The sequence below is a fragment of the Myxocyprinus asiaticus genome, chromosome 5, assembly GCF_019703515.2.
Source record: "Myxocyprinus asiaticus isolate MX2 ecotype Aquarium Trade chromosome 5, UBuf_Myxa_2, whole genome shotgun sequence".
Taxonomy (NCBI): Eukaryota; Metazoa; Chordata; class Actinopteri; order Cypriniformes; family Catostomidae; genus Myxocyprinus; species Myxocyprinus asiaticus.
Genome location: NC_059348.1, coordinates 9,792,213 through 9,808,151, shown reverse-complemented (window position 1 = coordinate 9,808,151; position 15,939 = coordinate 9,792,213). Strand labels below are relative to the sequence as shown.

Genomic DNA, 15,939 nt, shown 5'->3' with positions numbered 1-15,939 from the left:
GGCTTTTAATTGATTACAATTTGAACTGAATTTAGTACATGATTAAATTAAATCAAATTAATCGCAATTAATAACATATCAATATTTGTTGAGAAACCCCCATATGATTATGAAAAGTGGCTTTGGAAAACAATATATTGTTTACTTTATTTCTATTATCATCTCTTGCTATATCTCGCACCATAAGTATGATGTGACCATATAAAAGTAGTACAAAAACTTAGTTTGCATTTAGGTGATAAATCAAGCTTAATGCTCAGATGAAAGGAAAAGTTACAGAATTTGTGTGTGGCATGATTAACTGCATGTTATAACATGTTAAATTGACAGCCCTAATTTAAAAGAAAAAAGAAAAGAAACATGTTCTTTTGTTGTCACTCTATGCAGGCTAAGAAATCTTTGAGTGGTTCAAGCTGCAGTGATTATCTGGTCTTCAGTCGTGTTGTTCAGAGCTGGAAAGAGCAACATAAGGAGGGCAGACAGGAGTATCTGGACAAATACACTCTGTCTGGAGCCAGTCTGAGATTTATACATGGTGAGAGACCCATTTATGAGATATTGAGTCCCGCTGTCACACAAGTTGTCACAAGGGCAATACTGTATCGTTCACTATTCTGTCCTCTGCATGCTTGTCTGATTAGCATGCATATACATACTATACATACTCAATATTCATACACCATACTTTTAAGTTGAAGAAGAAGCTTGAATGACTACTCAAACTCAAGACCTCAGGACCTTGAGATCTCATCTGATTGGTCAAGTCTCTTCTTCTACTGCTTAAAAGTATTTATAAATGTATATTTATGCTCACCAGACGTGCATGTAGAGGACAAATGGCACTATTATATATATATATTTAAAGGTGCACTCTGTAATTTTTGCTTGTCATCTTGGACTTATAGTGACACTTAGTGGTGTAGATGCAGCATTATTCAAAATCAATAGTTTTCAGTTACAGATGTCATTGTAGAAATTCACTATTCACAATCAGCCATGAATAATTTAATCCAAGAGTGAAAGTGTCCAATAACAAGATGTTTACTGAGATTAAGAAAGTAGTATTCAGCTGGTCAAAAAAAATTGAGTGTACCTTTAAAAGATTTAGCCAGATCATATTTTCAAAATAGACTGTTTTGTTAACTAGTGTTGCATAGGGTGCCCTACAGTACTACCACAGTAATCAAGCTTCAAAATAGCAATGGTACCACAGTGTTTTTCATTTATTACAGTTGTATGTACTGTATGATCGTAATATTCCCAGATAGTAGCAGTTGTGAAGCTGCATTTGCACTTCGCCGCAATAAGGGCATGTATCTGATCCCAGTGCTACAGTAGAGGCTGCTCAAACAGGACGCTAGACCTTGGACAGCGAAATAGGACAAAGCACGGGAATCTCGAGATGCACTTTTCCAATTTAAACTCCTTCCAACTTGATATAGCATTTTAAAACACACTGCATGAGATGCTGAAAAAAAGATGTCCATCTAATGCATGTTTACATAGAAAAACAATGGGAAACGAATGTAGATGGACACATCAGTTCTGTGAGCGGGCCCTTCAGCGAGATGCTGACGAGAGCAACCAAACAACCAGAAAATGAGAATCCTCATTTCTTTGTCTTTTTAACAGGTCTGATGCAGCAGTTCAGTGAAAATATTTGTGAGGCCGGACTGGTGGACCATTCAGCTCAATGTCTTCGTCTCTCCTCATGGCTCAACCAGCACAGTCAGCAGGAACAGCTCATTAAAGCAGTGCTGCTTGCAGGCCTTTACCCTAATCTAATACAGGTGAGACACATACACATTCGCTTAATTATAGTGATATTTTTATGATATAATGAACAACATATCGGTAACCGGATCAGTATCAGCCATATGTAGCGTTGTTCTTAGTTATCAGTCTGGTAAGGTCAGTATTGGAAGCAGATAATTTTACACCCTTATTCAAACAGTTTATGTATTTTTGATCGATTTCAAAAGCACTAAGCTTGTCCACTTTTTCCTGCAGTACAGTGTTTTGATGCATGATTTCACTTTTTTCAAACAGGCAAAAAAAGAACAGTTTTATAATTTCAACAATTACATTGTTATTATATACTTCATAAAATAAATATATTGGCTATCTGGCTATTCTATATTGGTACATCCATATCTAATAATCCTGTATCTGAATTTTACCAGGTGAAAAGAGGCACAGTGACTAAAGGTGGAAGATTTCGTCCAGAAACTATTTCCTTCCGCACACAGAGTGGTCCTGTGTTAATGCACCGCTCCTCTGTCAATAGGTAAATACATGCGGCACAGTGAAAGATTAGACATCTGTTGTAGAAAAAGACATTACCTTCAGTTGCACTGAATGGACGGTGAGGTGTTTTTTTTTTCTTGATTCAAACTGTTAAGATCAGAATGAAATGATCATGGATCTTGTTAAAAAAAACGTAAGTTACTTTTTTTTTCTAAAGGCACTATCACACAGGACGCGACACAGAAAGCGAGACGTATTGCCAACAAATGGTCCCTTCACACCAAAAACCAAGCAAATTCTTGCCGTTTGCACATACACTCTTTTTAAACAGGTGGTGCTGATTGACAGTCAATTTTACTTCGTAAGTTGCGCAATGCACCTTTCAGCCGGTCCACCCTCCGCCTACCTCAGATGAGAAGTACTTGACAAATTTGCAAAACAACCATCGAATCACAGTATGAAAGACAAGAGTTCCCTTTCAAGTCGATTACTTTGACGCTGCGTCAGAAGCTGACGCTGTGGGAGCTCTCCCTAGAGGCGGTGACCTTGAAACTAGGGCTGTGTGGATGCATTTTAATATCGATGTATCGCAATACTTTTTCTCATGATATTGTATCAATACTTTAGATCCATGTATCGATATTGACATCATGTCAAGCATTTCAATGAAGAAGCAGGTTGCCTAAATAAGTGCAAACTCTGAAAGTGGGGCTGATCAGTGCAGTTATAGACACTTCTATGAGGTGCGACACAATGGGCCTCTCTCACGTGTTTGGCACTCTAACCGGGCAAAAATAGAGATTTTCCCTCTACAATAAGAGTAAATAACTTTAAAATGTGACTAAAATGTCTGTGATTAGCCACTAATACTTAGTACAAATTGCCATGTAAACAATAAATATGTAACAAAATGGGAAAATGTATCGCTAGGTGAAAATCCGTGTTTTATGCATATGTGTGGGTGCTTTGGAAGCAGCCTCGGGTCACCACCTTGTACGACACACCCACAGGCCAATGACCATTGTCAAAAGTCTGACTACGCAAGACTAAACATTATCTTTATTGTTTGTGCCACAAAAACAGGATACTTCAAAACCCTGTTAATGTTGTAATTAAAATCTATTGACTGGGCAATAGCCATACCATATGTGACTGGATATGTTTAACTTTTACCCTTTAAGAAATGTGACTCCCATTGTTCTGTTCAGTTATCTGGGCTCATCTGATGTGTGTCATTATCTTGTTAAGGGGAGAGCAGAAACTCTCGAGTCGCTGGCTCACGTTCTTCTCTGCTGTGATGTCCAATGGTCAAGTCTTCATCAGAGACTCTTCTGTGGTTCACCCACTCGCTTTGCTGCTCCTCACAGACTGTGACCTCACGGAGAGAGGTAATACAATTGCATATTAGCAAATACAATAGTGTATCTACCGCTTTGTTCAGAAAATCCGATTTTGTTTTATTTATTTTTTTACACTTCGTGTCAAATCTTTTTAGTTATGTTGAGTAAACCGCAAAAAACTCATTATTTATGACATTTTCACAAACCTGGATCCAAACCACATTTGAATTTGGTTTGAAATCTGATTAAAGTCTTATTTTTGTATTTTTATGTTTTCATGATGATATCATTCATAGCACAATGTGTATGTATCAGTTGTGTCCGAACTCGCACTTTTTTTGCTCACATTTTCAGATTATTTCTTTACCGGCTCTAAAAGTGACCTTATAGATCGCTCATAAAAAATCTAATCATATATATGCGGTGTGAACAAAGCCTTGGATGCCATAATTTTTTACTTCATGCCGAGCTTTCTAGATGCACAGTGGTAATACATTACATTTTTTAAATAAATGTACTTTTGTTTTTTAAGTAATAGGAGATCGTGTTGAGGTGGCTTTACCAGGTCATGCGCTTATACGATGGGAGTTTCATCCTCACACCTGGGAGTTGCTGTGGGATTTGCGCACTTCCATCCAGGCTATGATCCACAGGAAACTTCGACCCTCTGGATTAAAATCCAACTCCACAGAAAACAGCTGGCAAGACAGTCAGCTTGTATCTTTATTAGTGGACCTTCTGAATAACACAGATTCAGGTGCTAGAAGTGATCATGATGATGGATCAGTGGAGCAATGACAAATAAACATGGAAAAGTGGACAGCAAATTTTGGGTCAAGGCTGTTTTAATGTAAGCATGCACAATGTCTGTGACACTGTAAATTAATTGAGACATTTTCACATTCCAGCCCAACAAAGACTGAGATGTAAGAATGATTTTTTTGGGGAATGTTGTGTTGCAAAGTCTAATCTAATTTAAAACTAGAATTGTTCCTAAGGGTGTATAAATTCAGCTATATTGCTAAAATATTATGTGTTGCATGTATATATGCATCTGTATGTGGCTGTTAAAGGAGAAAAAGACTGCTGTGTAGTTTGTTGTCATCAGATTGAAAAAATAAAATAATTATATTAGTATATTAAAATGAAAAAGACATAAAACTGCTAAATATCTTGATGCAAATGCAACATTGAAGCCAACAGACATTTGTTGTGGTAAAACCTGAACAATAAATGAACAGAGCATGAGTGATTTGAGGATGCACCTCAGTATATGTATTAAAATACTTGTATTATAGATAGTGTGTGTCAATTTAGGACTGTCTCTTGGAACAGGGTTCCCGCAGGTCCTTAAAAAGTCTTAATTTTACTTTTTAAAATTTAAGGCCATAAAACTTCTTAAATTACAAGAAGTCTTAAATTTAGTTTACTGAGGTCTTGCATTTTTGGCCGTAAATAGAGGCAATGCTTAAGAGTAGAATCTGCTTGAGTCAAAATCATCATCATATCGCTCTCTCGTGCAGCCAGCATTTAGCAGCTGCCGCTTGAGTTTAGTGTGAACGCACAAGGAAGCGCATTTTTACTGAACATACGATGTTACACATGTATAAACTCGTTAATCCGTAATGCAAATGGTGTTATTCTGCGTCCCTGTAAGCGAGCGGTGCGCTAACACTATTGCTCCTGTTTATAATCTCCGTTTTACACATCCGGGCATTTGCACGTGATGAAATCGTACATATTTATACAAACGAAATTGTACGAAATAGCCAACTCGTAAAATCTATATGAATTTTCATGAGATCGGGTTGTCGCCCCTATTTATAATCAACAAAGCTGTCAACATTGCAGTTTGCAAGCACGCAAGGTTGAAGTGATCTTTTGACGCCTTTCAAATCGTGGCGCTTCCTTATTTCACACTACCTTTGACAAGAACTGTAAAGCTAACAGAACTACTCAGCTGCAGAGTTACACTTGTTACATCTCTCATCTCCATCTCTCTAGATCTGACATATACAGCGATTTTCTCTGCCATCTCAATTTAAAAAATGTTGTAATAATATACAAAACTATAATAGAATTATATAAATATTATAATATTAATAATATACATAATATGAAAATATATTATCTATATAATGTTTAGTATACAATCTGTTACATCATTACTAATTATGCAGCACAGTTCTCTTTCATAATTTAATCTTTTAACATTTTCAATACATCTTGTCAACTTTAAACAGCCATTTTTAAGGTAACTGACAAGTTTTGACTTTTATTGAGATATTTCACATAAAAATTAAATTTCCTCACCTTCATGCTGTTGCAAACCTGTATGACTTTATTATTTCAGTGGATATCAGAAGGAGATATTAGGGAGTTTCAGTCACCATTCACTTACATTGAATGAAAAACAAGATGCAGTGACAGTTAATGAGACTAAACGTTTTGCTTAACATCCTTTTTTGTTCCACGGCAGAGAAAATTCATTCAGACTCACCTTATTCACTCTAGCACCATGTTTGATTTTTAATAGGAATGGAAACAAGGCTGTGAGGGATAGACTTACAGTCTCTTCAATGGACGAAGGGTATAAAGCTGTAAAAAGTGTTTTTGAAAATATATCTTTCAATGTTTTGTCTGCGGAACGATCCAAAAACACTAAACTGCAGTACAGCCCATTGAAGAGACTGTACGTCTATCCCGCACAGCCTCGTTTTCATTCCTATTAAAAATGAAAGATGGCGCTGCTGTGAATAAAGTCTAGCATGTGCTGAATAACATTTATATATTTTGTCTTGGCAGATAACTTTACCAAATACGTTAACAGGTAGTTAAAGGGCAGTTCATTTAAAAATGACATTTCTGTCTATTGAATCACAAACAAGTGACTAAAGAGAAGGGTCACAATATAGGTTACATACTTTAGGCTACGTGCATTCTTAATGAATTCATTTAGAGTTTTATTGTTGTATTAACTTATTTAAAACACACACACACACAAATGCACAATAAAATATATTTAAAAAAAAAAAACATGTCCAGAGACATCCAAGTAGCATCAGTGGTTTTGTATTTATCAGCTAATGAATTATTTCGTTTTTTTTTTTTGCAAAAGTGGTCTTAAATTGATGTTTTATTTGGCCTTAAAAAGTCTTACATTTCATTCCTTCGAACCTGCAGAAACCATGTGGAAGAAAACACAGCTGTCTGTCTGATCCAGTCAGATTTATTTCACTAATGCAGTTAATAGTATCAAAGATTTTCCCAACTGTACATAACAAAATGCACAAATATATTATGGACTGTTTTGTAAGCTCACTATATATTACACAGAAAAATAAATCTGTCATTTTATATGCATAATTTAATGCACAAATTAATGGCAAGCCGTTGTACTATGAATTTTAAAATATACTGTATGTGAATGCGCTTTTGCATTTTAAAAAACTTTTTAATCTGTTATTCCACAAGGTTGTTTCATTATAAGTGCTTGGATATGTTAACACACATTAAGGATGGATGGATGGGTGGATAGCATTTGTTGGAGGAGGGGGTGTAATTTTCTAAGCCCGTCGGGCCCAGGGTCGATTTAAACGTTCCCTTTAGTGTGGCCATAGCGGGCCCCCCTTTTACCATGGGCCCCAGGGAGGCTGCCTATACTGCATACTGTATCAATAAATATAGATGTGATCAAAAATATCATAAGAATTCCTAAAATGACTTTCACACAATTTTTAGTTATTTTTTGTGTTTAGTAAATATATGTGTATAAATCTGAAGAGAGATATGTCAATGATTTCCTTATTGATCATAACCACAGCAAAGTCCATCCCCGAAACCGTGATGCGTGCTCTTGATGGTAAAAAAAAAAAAAGCTGCCTCCAGAAGGTCGTAACTTGCAATTACTGCGACACATCTTTCAGGGGTCCTGCAACTGAAATTCACACATTGTGTTCTTGTATAGAGGAAAACTTAACACAAGATTATGTCTGATTTGTGAGTGGATTGTTCTATCTAGCAATGTCAAATAACTGGAAAGGTCATGGAAAAGACCATTTCACTGGTTAAAAGGGTTGGAAACCATGTAGAAACTGTAAATGTATTGCCTTCGAAAGCAATGAAAATGAAATTAAGGATATACACTGGCGGCCAAAAGTTTGTAATAATGTACAGATTTTGCTGTTTCGGAAGGAAAGTGGTACTTTAACAAGCTTCATTTAATGAACCAAATAGCTTTCAGCTGTGTTTGATATAATAGCAAGTGATTTTCTAGTACCAAATTAGCAATTTATCATGATTACTCAAGGATAAGATGTTGGAGTGATGGCTGCTGGAAATGGGGCCTGTCTAGATTTGATCAAAAATGACTTTTTTCAAATAGTGATGGTGCTGTTTTTCAAATCAGTAATGTCCTGACTATACATTGTGATCAGTTGAATGCCACTTTGGTGAATAAAAGTACCAATTTCTTTCCATAAGTGCAAAATCTGTACATCATTCCAAACTTTTGGCTGCCAGTGTATATGGAGTTACAATACTCTTAATGTTTAATAAATGGAACCACGGACAATTAATGTATTTAATATAAGATTGCAACTCCTCAACATAGAAGATAAACACATCCACCCCCCTAAACAACTTGTTTTTTTACACCATATTTGAAAGCTGTGGACCTGAGAATGAACTTCGCTCACTGTGTCAACTTTGGACAATGCTTTTTCCCATGAGTCAGTAGATAACATAATGAGCTGAAACTCCTCCCAAATAAAGTGCAGCTGTATGGCTTCTCTCCAGTATGCACTCGTTCATGTTTGTGCAGGGATCCTAGCTGAGCAAAACTCTTTTCACAAAGAGTGCACTTGTAGGGTTTCTCTCCAGTATGGATTCTTTGGTGCAATTTCAAGTCGCTGGCTCTGATGAAGGCTTTACCACACACTGAGCACACATGATCTTTCTCGCCGGTGTGTATTTTCTGGTGCTCTTTTAAATAGTCAAGCCATAAAAAGCTCTTTCCACAAAAAGAACACAAGTAAGGCTTCTCATCTGCATGGATTTTTTTGTGTCTTTTTAGATGTGAGGCCAAAAGAAAAGTTTGACCACACTGATCACAGTTAAATGGTCTGTCTCCAGAATGAAATCGCTGATGATTTTTTAGATTTCTAGCCAGGTTGAAGCTCTTGCCACATTGTATACATTGATGTAATTCCTTTTCTGAATGAATATTTCTATGCCTTTTAAGGTTGCTTGGATGTGTGAAACTTTTTCCACACTGAAGGCATGTGAAAGGGCTCAAACCAATGTGAATTCTTATGTGCTCCTTAAGACTTCTCTTGTGTGTGAAACTTTTTCCACACTGGAGGCATTCAAAAGAATTTACTCCAGAGTGAATTCTCATGTGATCAGTAGGATTTCCTTTCTGTGTGAAACTCTTTCCACATTGGGTGCATGCGAACGGCTCTCTCCAGTGTGAATTCTTAAGTGATCCTCAAAGTGTCCTTTATGTGCAAAACACTTTCCACACTGAGGGCATATGAAAGAATTGTTTGCTCCTGTTATTTGCTTTCTTTTTGGAAATAGAGCATTTTCAATATGTGAGGAATTAAAAGATATTTCTCCCATTATGAAATTATGATGTGTCTGATATTGATGTGTCTCCTCCACGTCATTCAGTTCTTGACTTTCCTCTTTCGTATCCATCAGCTCTAAAATGAACATAGTAAATTGTCAAAATTCATGTCAAGAAGGAAAAATGTAAAAAAATTCAAATATACAGTAAGTGAACTCCAATTAAATAGCAGTGAGCAAAAGAGGTTAAGTACATAAAGTCCATTATCATGGTAACTCAATCACACTTTTTAGACAACTGCTATACATTACAATCATTTGGAATTAGTGCCCGACCGTTATATCGGTCGGCCAATATTAGCCTTTCACCGATATATCGGTATCGGTGTATATGTTTACCGATATGCGCAGATATGTAAAACTTTTTTCAGAACATATAATGCAGAAAACAATGCTTTAGAATTGGTGACATTACGTAGTTTGTCCAGCAGAGCACGCTCTGACTCCACTGTTTGCATAGCTGAACTGACGGTGGCTCTGCAGACAGGGTGGAGTTAGGCGGTGTCTTTTCGGTAAGTTGTTAACTAGTTTGTGAAATACATACTGGAATGTTAATAAACAATGACCCCATCATTTTCCATCTAACTAATATAACGTTAACCCTGTCCCTGACAACCATGTCACTCATGTCTGTTTGCTGTTAGCCAGCTATAGTTTGTCAGTGCAGTAAGTAATGTAGCAGACTGAAAGGTAAACATCAGAGCATCTTTTTGCAGCTCAGCAGACAACGGTGTGGTGGTGGATTGTGTCTGAAGAGTGTTGATTTCATGCTATATTATTACCTAGTTGGTGAGACGCAATGCTGGTCCATCTTTTTCTCTACGTGACAACAAGCTTATAGCTAACTAGCTAACCACATAGCTTTTTTCATAGCTTGTCAGCTGAGCGGAAGCTAATGTGTAAACATGTATTCACCAAACTGTTTTGTTCAGGATTCGCAGTTTGGTACCCCCTTCAACCGAACAATTCCAGTCGTTGCATTTATAAAATGTAATATTTAAAAGTCTGGTTTTCCACCATTGAACGTTTCTCCTGAACTTGTATAGCAGAATACGGTGTAACACTACTGCCACTATTTTTCTCTTGTCTCGGCAGGTGTAAATGCTTCTTGTTTTACAACCTGCCAATAATTGACAGGCAGTATTAATATAGTCCGCATTTGACTGATACTAAACAGTACTGATGATTATTTATTTATTTTATTTTAATTTATTCTATATTTTCTCAGTGTTCATTTCTAGAATTTGTTGACAATGTATAATAATAATGTCAAATATTCTTTGATAAAAATATTTGTTTAAGAAAGCAGCCTTCTGAGTACCTTTGCATAGTCATATTGGTGCAAAATCTGTAAACATATATCGACTCAAGATGGCGCCGAGTATGGCTGCTGCGTTGCGAGCTCCGACACAACATGGCAGTGTTTTGTTTGTTTTGTTTACAATTCTTATGTTTTTTGTCTTGGATGTTGTCTGCCTTATTGTCTACGACAGACAAACACTTTTGGACATTGGTTCAGCAATTACACACCGTAAACCAGACTTCAAATTCCTCAATGCCGACCCGCTGTTTACAAGCACGCAAGCGGAGCCCTTTGTCTGAGGAAAAGGGGAAACAGAGCCGGCGTTCTCATCAGAGTAAGACGCCACGCAAATCGACCCCCGCTACCCAGTATTCTACTGGCAAATGTTCAGTCTCTAGATAACAAGCTCTGCGAGCTGAAAGCGCGGATCTCTTTCCAACGAGATACGAGGGACTACTGCATTATCTGCCTTACGGAAACTTGGATGTCTGCGGAGATTCCAGACTCAGCCATTGAATCCACAGGGTTCTCCATGCACCGAGCGGACAGAGCGAAAGACCTCTCAGGTAAAAGCAGAGGTGGTGGTGTATGTTTTATGATCAACAAATCCTGGTGTGATCATAGGAACGTACATTCTATCAAGTCTTTCTGCTCTCCTGATCTGGAATTTCATATGCTTCTGTGTCGACCATTCTGGCTACCGAGGGAATTCACAGCGGTCATTATCACTGCTGTGTACATCCCCCCACAAGCCGACACAGACCAGGCACTCAAGGAACTGTATGGGATTATAAGCAAGCAGGAAACCACGCACCCTGAGGCCGCGTTTATTGTGACCGGGGACTTTAATAAAGCCAGTTTAAAATCAGTCGCACCAAAATACCACCAGCACATTAGTTTCAACACATGAGGGGACCGGGTTTTGGACCATTGCTACTCTCCCTTCCGGGATGGCTACAAATCCCTCCCCCGCCCACCATTTGGCAAATTGGACCACTCTTCCATTCTGCTTCTGCCTGCTTACAGACAGAAACTGAAACAGGAAGCACCCACCCTCAGAACGATCCAGCGCTGGTCGGACCAATCAGACTCTACGCTACAAGACTGTTTTGATCACACAGACTGGGAGATGTTCCAGTCCGCCTCTGATGACGACATCGAGCTTTACGCTGATAGCGTAATGTGTTTCATCAGAAAGTGCGTAGAGGACGTTGTTACGACCAGAACAACATGGATCTATCCGAACCAGAAGCCATGGATTAATAGCGATGTTCGCGCGGCACTTAATGTGCGGACCTCCGCTTTTAATTCCGGGAACGCAGAGGAGCATAAACAAGCCAGTTATGCAAAACGCCAGTACAGGAACAAGATTGAAAGACAGTTTAACACCACCAAATCTAGAAGCATGTGGCAGGGAATTAACATCATCACGGACTTTAAAGGGAATAAAAACTCCGCCATGAACACCGCTGCCTCTCTCCTGGATGAGCTACATACTTTTAATGCTCGTTTTGAGGGAAATAACACCGCCCTCGTGGAGAGAGCTCTCATGGCTGAAGCTAAAGAGGTTAGTTCACTCTCTGTCTCTGTAGCAGATGTAACCCGATCCTTCCGACGGGTGAATATCCGCAAAGCCGCGGGCCCAGACGGCATTCCGGGCTGCGTCATCAGAGCGTGCATGAACCAGCTGGCTGGTGTTTTTACGGATATTTTCAACCTTTCCCTCTCTTTGTCTGTAGTCCCCACATGCTTTAAAACATCCACCATTGTGCCTGTTCCAAAGCAATCAAAAATCACTTGCTTAAATGACTGGCGTCCTGTTGCTCTGACCCCCATCATCAGCAAATGCTTTGAGAGACTAATCAGAGATTACATCTGCTCTGTGCTGCCTCTCTCTCTAGACCCATTGCAGTTTGCTTACCGCAACAACCGCTCCACTGATGATGCCATTGCATCTACAATACACACTGCTTATGTGAGAATGTTGTTTGTAGACTACAGCTCAGCATTCAACACCATAGTGCCCTCCAAGCTAGATGAGAAACTCCGGGCTCTGGGCTTAAACAGCTCGCTGTGCAGCTGGATCCTGGACTTCCTGTCAAGCAGACGCCAGGTGGTTAGAATAGGCAGCGACATCTCCTCATCACTGACCCTCAACACTGGAGACCCACAGGGCTGTGTTCTCAGCCCACTCTTGTATTCCTTGTACACCCATGACTGTGTGGCAACACATAGCTCCAATGCCATCATTAAGTTTGCTGATGACACGACGGTGGTAGGTCTGATCACTGACAATGATGAAACAGCCAACAGAGAGGAGATGCACACTCTGACACACTGGTGTCAGGAGCACAACCTCTCCCTCAACATCAGTAAGACAAAGGAGCTTGTGGTGGACTTCAGAAGAAAAGACAGAGAACACAGTCCCATCACCATCAATGGAGCACCAGTGGAGAGAGTCAGCAGCTTCAAGTTCCTGGGTGTCCACATCACTGAGGAACTCACATGGTCCATCCACACTGAAGTCGTTGTGAAGAAGGCTCATCAGCGCCTCTTCTTCCTGAGATGGCTGAGGAAGTTTGGAATGAACCGCCACATCCTCACACGGTTCTACACCTGCACTGTAGAGAGCATCCTGACTGGCTGCATCTCCACCTGGTCCGGCAATAGCACAGCCCACAAACGCAAAGCACCGCAAAGGGTGGTGCAAACTGCCAGACACATCATCGGAGGTGAGCTTCCCTCCCTCCAGGACATATATACCAGGCGGTGTGTGAAAAAAGCTCGGAGGATCATCAGAGACTCCAGCCACCCGAGCCATGGGCTGTTCTCACTGCTACCATCAGGCAGGCGGTATCGCAGCATCAGGACCCGCACCAGCCGACTCCATGATAGCTTCTTCCCCCAAGCAATCAGACTTTTGAACTCTTGATCTCCCACGATCAAAATACATCAGCACTGCACTTTATTACTCTTACTCTTATATCTCACACCGGACTGTCATAAATTATATTATTATTATATTATATTCTCTCTTAACAACTGACTATCAACCGACAGCCTGAATGTCAATACAGTACAATACTGTACATTCTATATGTACTATATATACTTTTTTATTGAATAATGTGTATCTATATTGTGTGTATTGTATACTGTACAGTGTATGTTATTATTTGTATATTGTGTTGTGTGTAATTATTTGTATATTAGACTTTAAATTGTGTTGTGTTAATTTGATGTTATTGTAAATTGGTATATGTCTCATCACTGTCACGACTGCTATGTTGATTGGAACTGCACCCAAGAATTTCACACACCATTGCACTTGTGTATATGGCTGTGTGACAATAAAAGTGATTTGATTGTATTTTATTTGAAAATTGGTGAACAATCCACATAGAAAATGTCTGTTTTCATTCCAGCTCAAAAATTAGCTATATCGGTCACCATATCGGTAATCGGTGAATTTCCACCCTCTAAAATCGGTCTCAAAAATCCCATATCGGTCGGGCTCTATTAGGAATCATTTTCAGTTCTTTGGCTGCATTATTTCATGCATGCTATTCATTTCCAATAAACTACATTCACCAAATCTGCCTGAAGCTTTATCACAGCGAGCAGTCGCTAATGAGGAATCAAGAATAGACACTAACCTCTTTGTTTCTCAGTATCTTCATTTGTCATTCTCAATGCTCCTGGATAACTCATGTCCTCACTTTCCTCTTTAACAATCAATAGTATGTCATACTTGTAGGACGATGGGAATTACTCCAACATTTATTTGTGAATTGCTACAGGAGTGCCTTTACTGAAGGAATAAAAAAACATTTATAGATTGTAAATTAACAACTTCAAGCATGAGTTTTTTTTTTTTAACAGTTATTATGGCCAGACACAGCACAGATTATACAGTACCAATTATACAGACTATGCTGTAATTTTTGTGGCAAGGGTTCAGTAAATCAAATTTCTAAGAACGTTGTGCAACAGTATTGATATATACCTCTTGGTTTAGATATCATCAGAAGTGCCATTATTATTTATTCATTAATAATTGTCAAACATTCTCAATAGCAGCTCTATTAGCATCTCTTAAGTGGGTATTGAAATACTGTTGGATGATATCGGCCTGATACATGTAACAGGTCAATTTTACGTAACATCAAATACAATTTAGATCTGGACAAGATATGTGCCATTATACAGTAAAAAGGTACCACAATAATTTAATATATTGCTGTGTGATATTCCTATTGTGAGTAGCGATATATCGCTGAGGCCGATAAATAGGACGGTATTCGGACTTTTTTAAATATCGGCATTGGCCGATAAATTTTCCTGTTTGCCCGATTTTTTTCTTGAGGGCACCAAAGATCGCCTGCTTTCATGTGAAACGACTGAGACATGTAAATGACCAGTTACGGTTCATTTTGTTGTTATGTGCATCATGTTCCTACAATAATAGACCGGTGTGCAACAGTGTCATTTAAACGGTCCGCATATCAGAGCCGCAGCAGACACGTTTGAGCTCATAATGTTAAAATGCTCACCTGTTTCATTACCCCTCTCTCTCCTCAACAGTTCCCTGTAACTTGTAACTGTCTTGTCTAATAATAAAAAGGCAAATATCAATAAAACTAATATCATATATACCGTCTGCTAATATGCATATATCTCGTTTAAACAGATGTAATAAACCAACCTCACACAACTTCAGCAGATCCAGCATCCTGTGGAGTGCTCATTTATTTACCTCTAAAGCACATATTCTAACAGTCTCTCCTGAACAGTTCCCTGTAACCTTTCTAATGATAAAAGGCAAATATCAATAAAACTTCTATTATATACTATTTGCAAATATGCAGATATCTCGTTTAAACAGATGTAATTCACGAACCTCACGAAAGTCCAGCATTTTCTTCCCGTCGAGCGCTCATCTAATATCTTCCTCTGAAGCACATATTCCATCAGCCAGAATCAAAAACTTCAGGATCAGGATCAAAAGTTCGGCTGGATCCGCATGAGAACGTGAGTGCAACCAAAGTCTTTCTAGCAAATCAGTCCACTGTCGGCCATCTTTGGAATGCTCTCGGGAGGCTATTTCCAGTCATGCCAGTGCAGCTCTTATCTACTTGAATGGGGAAAGACAGAAATCTCCAAAACGGTTGGTCAAGATTACGATCAAAGAACATATTTCAAATCAGAAGTAAAATCTGACAACACTGGTATCATAAATGGTGCTTCTTCACCTCAGATTGCGCTAAAAAATGCAATTTTCCCAGCTTTTATAGCTAATGCACATGTGCGTTCTTGAGTTGATTGACAGGCAATGTCTGTATCTAAAAGGTGATTTCTACATCTATTGACTGTTGGCTGCAGTTGGCCATACTAATTTCTCCCATTAATTTTAATAGAAGT

At 38.7% G+C, this 15,939-nt stretch overlaps 1 protein-coding gene and 1 long non-coding RNA gene across 2 annotated transcripts in view; one reads left to right on the top strand and one right to left on the bottom strand.

The window, feature by feature from the left end:
- Positions 1-9,032, top strand: part of dhx30 (DEAH (Asp-Glu-Ala-His) box helicase 30) — a 30,723-nt gene extending 21,691 nt beyond the window's left edge. Inside the window, exons 16-20 of the mRNA XM_051697468.1 lie at positions 388-535; positions 1,633-1,790; positions 2,184-2,287; positions 3,496-3,635; positions 4,120-9,032. Coding sequence (XP_051553428.1) covers positions 388-535; positions 1,633-1,790; positions 2,184-2,287; positions 3,496-3,635; positions 4,120-4,385 — 816 coding nt within the window. The 3' untranslated portion in view covers positions 4,386-9,032. The remainder of the gene's footprint in view (positions 1-387; positions 536-1,632; positions 1,791-2,183; positions 2,288-3,495; positions 3,636-4,119) is intronic.
- A 5,184-nt stretch (positions 9,033-14,216) lies between these two features.
- Positions 14,217-15,664, bottom strand: LOC127440932 (uncharacterized). Its single transcript, XR_007897242.1, has 4 exons — positions 15,419-15,664; positions 15,224-15,326; positions 15,072-15,128; positions 14,217-14,329 (listed from the first exon to the last, which is right to left on the bottom strand). It is a non-coding gene; the product is annotated as an uncharacterized LOC127440932 (long non-coding RNA).
- Between the last annotated feature and the right edge of the window lie 275 nt (positions 15,665-15,939).